The sequence below is a fragment of the Sceloporus undulatus genome, chromosome 1, assembly GCF_019175285.1.
Source record: "Sceloporus undulatus isolate JIND9_A2432 ecotype Alabama chromosome 1, SceUnd_v1.1, whole genome shotgun sequence".
Classification (NCBI taxonomy): domain Eukaryota; kingdom Metazoa; phylum Chordata; class Lepidosauria; order Squamata; family Phrynosomatidae; genus Sceloporus; species Sceloporus undulatus.
The window spans coordinates 204,025,738-204,033,171 of NC_056522.1; the positions used below are offsets into that span (position 1 = coordinate 204,025,738).

Here is a 7,434-nt window from a genome sequence, read left to right on the forward strand (position 1 = left end):
CATTGCCTACACAGAGAGTGAGGGAAGCCCCTAAGGGTGGAGTACTGAGGGGTCAACCAGCTGGCATTCCAGGTATGGTAAAATAGAAAAGAATTGAATAAGCTGTCTGCTGCAATGAGGTCCCAAACTTATAGGGGCCCTCTATAAGGAGCATAAGACTGCATTGACATTGGGGGTCAGTATAGGAGATGGGCTCATCTCAGTTAGAGACCAATCAGTTGCATCCCTCTGATCTTGAAGAAGGTGAATGGTACCAACAAGAACCGCTTGGTAAGGGGTACGTGTGTGAAATGGCCATCAGTTGATGCAAAATGTATCAAATGACTAGCCCTCAGTATCGAAGGGACAATCAGTCATGATTATTCAGTATGGAACAAGTAGATGGTCACAACCAACAAAGCTTGATAAAGGGGATCAGGATAGAGGGATGAGAAGGCCCTAAGGACTCATGTGCTTCACACAGTCATATGGAGCGAGTAGAGACCTCCTTGTTATATATATTGGTCCTCTGTAGAGAGGGGCTAACTATGAAATAGAAAAATCTCAATTTTATAATAAAAACATGAGAATTCTTAGGAATCTGGAACTTTCTCTCACAAAGCCCCAGGTCTTGACGAAACAGGAATCGACAAAGGACCCAGAATGCTGAAAATTCCCAAGTTTATTCCTTAACACCGGTAAAAGAATAATGTCCCCAGTGGGTTAACACTCCAGAGACTGAGGCCCAGAAATAAAACAAAATGGCTCTTTTTAAACTATTTTAGACGAAGAAGTTTCTTCAATATACCTTATTGGCTAATTTATAATCAAAACATATAGAATTCTTACAATCAGGGCAGAGATGTATGCATACATTAAAATTGCATTCCTTAATCCTTACCCCTCCCTTTCGGTATCCACGGCCTTCCTTTAGCCTTCAACAGATGTCTCCTTATCTTAAGTTATGTCTGCTCACTGGTGCCAGCTTCCTACCAGGTCAAGATGCACCCTCTACTCCTTTCCTCTAGTTTTCTAGGCCTCACTCTAAAAACTATTTTCTTACTGACCATGGTGACTCCATCTTTCTATAACTTTCTATTATAGCAGAAAATTCATCCAACTACATTCTCTGTTACACTCATACCAAGGAAGTGACAATACATCCTTCCAACATGGAGGGAACAAGTACTTCCTCAAAGCAGTCTATATGGAGGGAACAAAGGCGCATTACAGACCGCCTGAAATCGGCGGTCTGCCGGCGCTGCCGATTGGTGCGTCCAGGAACCACAGTGGCCAAACCATGTACAATACCTTGGTGTGGAGGGTACAAGTATGTTGTAAGAGCTGTCCATATGGTACCAACGCCCTACGTAAAGCGAGTACGACTATCGCAGTCACGCCAGTACTGAGTGTATAATGGGACCACCCCTAGGCATAGAGGGAGCAAACCCATTGTCAAATTTGATTGTCCGGAGTGGGTGATGTTAACAGTCCTCGATAGAGAGAAGGGATGGTCACATACTCTGATGTATCCATACTCAGCAAATGAAGGTACAGTCCCTCAGTATGGAGGGAACAATACATCCTCAGAGCTGCCCATATGGAGCAGGCAATGGTACTGACCCTCAGCATGGAGGGAGTATGATGACTGTGGGATTGTCCATGCCAAATGCATAATGGTAGTGGCCCTAGGGGTATAGGGAGCAATCAAGTCGTCAAATTCACCGCCCTCAGTACTAAAGAAGAAGCAAGCCAGCAAAGATATTTGGACATATTACCATGTGTACAGATGAGTAACCACATCCTCATTGAGGATTGAAAAGTGAGTGGTGGTACCCTCCCCTTGGTATGGAAGGCGCACCCTGTCCTCTGACTCAACTGCACAGAGCAGGAAATTATACCAGCCCTTGGTACAGAGGAAATACTCACACAGACAGTGATGACGGTATACAGTCAGTGAAGACGCCACCCCTTGGTACCTAGGGAGCAACCTTAAGCATGGCTTCTTTTCAAACAAAATGAGAAGTGGCATAAAGCCTATAATGGCAGAGGCCCTCGATATAGAGGCAGTAACTACAGCCTCGAATCCAACCAAGAGTGTGCCAGTGGTGGCCCGTGGTACAGAGGGGGTAACCATGGCTTGGAAATCGACTAAGTGATTGCTGGTAGTGGCCCTCCATACAGGAGGGAATAACTATGGCTTCAAATTTGACCCAGTGTGAGCTGGTAGGGGCCCTCAACACAGAGAGGGTAATCACAGCTTTGAATTCAACTGAGCGCTTGCCGATAGTGACCCTCAGTACAGAGGAGTAACTACCATCTCAAACTTTAGCGAGAGGGAGCCAGTACTGGACTTCAGTCCAGAGGGAGAAACTACAGCCTCAAATCTGAGCCAGCATAAGATGGTACTGGCCCTTGAGAGGGAGTAACCACAACTTCAAAATCGACCAGCCAGAGTAGAGAAACTCAAGGCGGTACCAATAACAGGACCCAGATATTAAAAGGACAGCTGCATCTGACTCCTTCTGTGCAGTGTGAAGATATGGTACCAATGTTGGGCCCTTAATATTTTCCTCCCAGAGGAGCACAAGGACAATCTGAGGCCAAGGGTAATGCCAATCTGGCTATCATTTGATGCTTTTTAGTATGACTGCCTGAGGGCCAATTGGTCTGACAAGTCCACAGGGTTGAGACCTAAGAGGATTGAGGTAGGGTAGAGAACGAGAAGCCAATGATCCCTCCAAACGTAGATAATTTCCCAATTGACTGAAAGCCTCAGATAGGCTAAACACATACAGTAGAGCTGTTAACCTCACCTCAGAAGTACAATGGGCCTTTGCCAAGTGTGACAGCGAGGCGAGCGGCCATTTAAATCCTTGATTTTATCATTAATCGCAGTGCTGCTGTTAAAATATGAACATGAATGAAGAAAAATAAAGAAATTAACACCCAAATGCAGACTGAATCTGTCAAGTGGAGAATTTAAAGTTTCACAAGAAAATAAACTCTGAAGAGTTCCTCAGATGCTGATGCTGCGGTGGACAAAAGGAACTGAGAGTTTGGGTGGGAAGAGTGTCAGTATGGCAGTTGAAGAGGGAGTGGGGCTACGGCAAAATGTTTCTAATAGCTCTAGAAAGTTCCACATATGCTCTGCTCAAGCAAGGAATAACCCATTTGTGTGATTCAGAGACAACGAAGAACCTCCAAGATGAGAGAGATAGAGGTGGATCATGTTGACATGGATCTGGCAGTATCCTCTTGTAGAATAGCAGATGTATCCCATAAAGGCCCTTTCAGAATTTTAGGTTAATTAGGCCCGAAGAAAAGGCAGCACAACATGAATCTTTGCTTTCATCAGGTCTACCCTTTCCTTCTACAATCTGCACCAGCCATGGCAAAACCATGGCACGTGTGCCAGAGCCAGCTTGCACAGCACTCTGTGGGCATGTGACTAAAATGTCAGTCGGGGGGCAGGGAAAGTGTCCAGGGTACCCTCCCTCCTGAACGCTGGTTTACTCACGAGTAACATGGCAGTTAAGGGGAGGGAAGGTGCCAGAGCCCCTTTCCTCTTTTCCGAGCACCGGTTAATATCATGTGGCAAGTTTCGTCAGAGGAGGATTTCCATTGTCATCCTCTGAGGCTGAGTGAGTGTGACTTGTGTGTGTGTGTGTGTGTGTGTGTGTGTGTGTGTGTGTGTGGTGCCTTCAAGTCATTTACGACTTATGGCAACCCTAAGGTGAAACTATCATGGAGTTTTCTTGGCAAGGTTTATCGGGGGGGGGGGGGGGGCCACTGCCATCCTCTGAAGCTGAGAGAGCGTGACTTGGATGTGTATGTGTGAAACTATCATGGGGCAAACTTCGTCAGAGGAAGATTTCCATTGACATCCTCTGGGGTTGAGAGAGCGTGACTTGTGTGTGTGGTGCCTTCAAGCCATTTCTGACTTATGGTGACCCTCAGGTGAAACTATCATAGAGTTTTCATGGCGAGTTTTGAGGCTGAGAGTATGTGCCTTCGCGTTTCCCCCCCAGAAGTCCTGCCCCCAGAACTCCCCCTCCCTACCCGCCAGAAGTCCCCCTGGCTCTGGGTGACAGCCAGTGCAGTAACATCACTGAGTTTGGACACTCAGTCTCTAAAATGTTTGCCATCACTGGTCTCCACTATACGGTAAAGGTCTTCAAAGTAGCTTCATGAATTCTGATAAGGGAATCCATAAGAGTGCAGGATGTTGTCTATGACATTCCTTTTGTACTCCCTGTCTTAGCTCATCAATAATTAGGAGTGAAGTTGAAGCCAGCCCAAAGTTATGGGACTTGTGTGCACTCCATACATGAATTCAATATCATGGGCTACACATCTAATACAGTCAGCCTTTACCAATCGGGGAATGCTCATATCCCATTAAATACAATGGCATGGTAAAATGGTGTCCCTTACATAAAATGGCAAAATTAAGATTTGCTTTTTGGAATTTGTGTATTTTAAATATTTTCAAGCCACAGATGGTTCAATCTATGGATATGGAGGGCTGACTATCACAGCCTCCTCAGAACACTGTGAAATGAAACAAACTTTCCAAGAATTTAAAAATAATTTTTTACCACATTTCTACTAGAATTTTGGAAATATTTACCATACGCGTATACTGCATACCTAATGTAATCAAATTGCTTGTTTCTGCAATGTTCCATCTGCATCTTTTTACACTGCCTTCAAACGATTTGGCCACAGTCTCAGCCACAGTGGTGTCACATGGTGAAGCTAGGAGATGAACAGACCAAGATTAAATTTGCATTTCAGTTTTGTGAATTACTGTGTATCGCAATCTCTAAAGAACATCTTAAAAATGAGGGAAGCATGTCCCCAAGATTTCAAGAGTAGCTATTACAGTATAGCAGTAGTTATCACACATAAACTGGAATCACAATAATGATTATAATAAGAATGTGCTACATACCTAAAGTAATCAAGTTGCTCTCTCGTACTGTGTTTGTATTCTTTTTAGCACTATTCATGAAGGATCCGTCTGTAAGGGCATCTATTGGCTTGGCCTTAGTCCTATGGCTTACAGAACCTACAGTCCAAGTGAAATGTTGGTTATACTTTAATTTAGTACATGTATTTAACATAAACTCCACTCACACTGTAAAGTTAAATTAAAATAGTACAAAAACACATAGCCCTATATAGGCATATACAGCGAACCTAATCCATACATGGGTGTGCCATACGTGGCTTCCAGTTTACTTGGAAGCTACGCTGCAATACTTTCAATGGCGCATGCGCATGCCGCACCACCATGTGCACGAGCCCTATTCACTATAATGGGGCTCAAGCATAGGTAGAAATTGTATTTTACTAGCAATGAACCCTTGACTTAAGGTCCAAAACACAATGCAGACATAAATCTGGTTTGAGACAGCTGTAACTGCCCTGGCTTCTTGTTAGGGAATTCTGGGAACTATAGTTTTGTGAGACATTTAGCTTTCTATGTCAGAGAGCTCTAGTGCCACAATAAACTACAGTTCCCAGGATTCCCTAGCATTGAGCCAGGACAGTTAAAAACAGCCTCAAACTGGATTATTTCTGCAATGTGTTTGGACCTAAATCTACATTTTAATTATTCTTTTTATTTGTCCATTGTGCTGAAATTAAGGGGGGGGGGACCCTTTCAACATTTGCATTGTGTCCTCAAGCAGCCCACTGTCCAAGAAACAAATTCACGGAGCTCTAGGGGCAAGTCCTGTCACCTGCTGCTGCTGCTGCTGCTAATCTTAGGAAAAAAGAGTTTCAGAAGGATTCATCCTATCCCTTTATTTACAGGACAGACTGCCAAACTGACACATTTCTTGAAGAGGAACAGCAAACCTGGTGTTTCTCAATGGGCTTCTTCATCAGGTTCAAAATGGAGGAAATTTGGGATTATTCTTGGACAGAAGGTTGAAATGTAGGCTGTGTCCTGGAAAAGGAGGACATCTGGTTATCCCGCATATAAGCCTCCCTGGGTCCTGAGATTAGGAGCATTTTTCAAATTGTTCTAATATTGTGAATATTTTAATGTTCACTTTTTGTATATTTTTAAACTATAGTGTACTTCGTTTAAATTGTAGACTGCCTAGTGTCTCATCTTTGAGGAAAGAGTGAAATATAAATGAGGACCATGAGAAGGAGGAGGAGTTGTCATCTCCATCGTTGTGGAAGGTCACAGCCACTCTAAGTCAAATTCTCACCAAAAATGCTTGGGACATAAAAAACACTGATGTTTAAATCTCCCACTTCAGTCTCTTCCAGCATTTCTAGATATATCTGTTGAGCTACTTACATAGTGGAGAAGCCCTATAGCACTTTAGGATAGCACTTTACATTTCTACACTGCTTTATAGTGAACTAAGCACTCTCTAAGTCAGTGGTCCCCAAACTGTGCCCTTTAAGTGATTTTGGACTTCAGCTCCCAGAATCCCAGACTATTGGCCAACATAGCTAAGGCTTCTGGGAGCTGAAATCCAAAATCTCTTAAAGAGCACAGTTTGGGGACTATTTCTCCACCCCAACAAGCTGTGTACTCAAAAGGATGGAAGGCTAGTAGCAGCATTTAACCACTGTGCCACTAGGGCTCCTTTACAGTTGTTATGGTAACAAGTAAATACTGAGCTGCTCCAGATTCACTGGTGTTAGCACATATCCCAAGGATCCCCAAAACAATAACCTCTTGAGAGCGATGGAGTATCTGTAATATCAAGTTCAAGACAGCTTTCCTCAGGTCACGCTGCTAGGCATTAGAATGGCCTGCATTTGAGCACAATCTTCCATCTGTCCCACTCCCCCAATGCAAGACCCAAACTTTTCAGACTGGCATTACTAAGACAGGAAGGCTGGACAAAAAGAAAGAAAGAAGAGGAGAGATGGAATTCAGGTACAGTACTACAGCTATCCACCCTCCTTAATTTTCAAGCCTACTCTTGTGCTGAAACTGAATAACCTGGGCAGGGTGTCACTAAGGGTGTGTGGTCTGCACCAGGTGACAAAAAGGACAGGGTGGCATGGAGGGAGGGAGTGCCTGCCGCCCTCAGAAGCCCCACCCCCAGAAGCCCCGCACCAGGTGAGCCTGGGAGACAATGCTGGAAAACACCCTCCTTGATGTATGTCTCTGTTGCAATGTACTGTACAGACTCAAATTTTAGTCAAAAAACTGTCCCCAAAAACCTGAGTCACCTTATCCACGAGTCAATGTAAGTACAGTAGTCTCTCCATATTCAAGATGGTTAGGGGAATTAGACCCTCGCAAATATGGAAAAATCATGAATAACTCCACTCTCCACTCAGAAGCCAGTTAAAGGGAAGGGTGGGCAGGGGAAGAGGAGCAGGGGTCCGCACTCCTTTTCCCCCACCCTCTCATCCCTTTAACTGGCTCCCTGCCCTTTTCACAGCCCAATCACTTCCCTCCCCAGGGGGGGA

At 44.4% G+C, this 7,434-nt stretch overlaps 1 protein-coding gene across 2 annotated transcripts in view; it reads right to left on the reverse strand.

The window, feature by feature from the left end:
• LOC121932411 (RNA-binding protein 45-like) overlaps window positions 1-7,434 on the reverse strand; it is a 72,826-nt gene that overhangs the window by 23,810 nt on the left and 41,582 nt on the right. Inside the window, exons 9-11 of one of the 2 annotated variants that reach the window (XM_042471385.1) lie at window positions 6,686-6,851; window positions 4,937-5,053; window positions 4,633-4,740 (exon numbers count right to left, since the gene is read on the reverse strand). In XM_042471385.1, the coding sequence (XP_042327319.1) occupies window positions 6,838-6,851 (14 nt within the window). In that variant the 3' untranslated portion in view covers window positions 4,633-4,740; window positions 4,937-5,053; window positions 6,686-6,837. Of the gene's footprint in view, window positions 1-4,632; window positions 4,741-4,936; window positions 5,054-6,685; window positions 6,852-7,434 lie in introns of those variants that run through there. The other variant, XM_042471042.1, reaches the window with a different exon arrangement.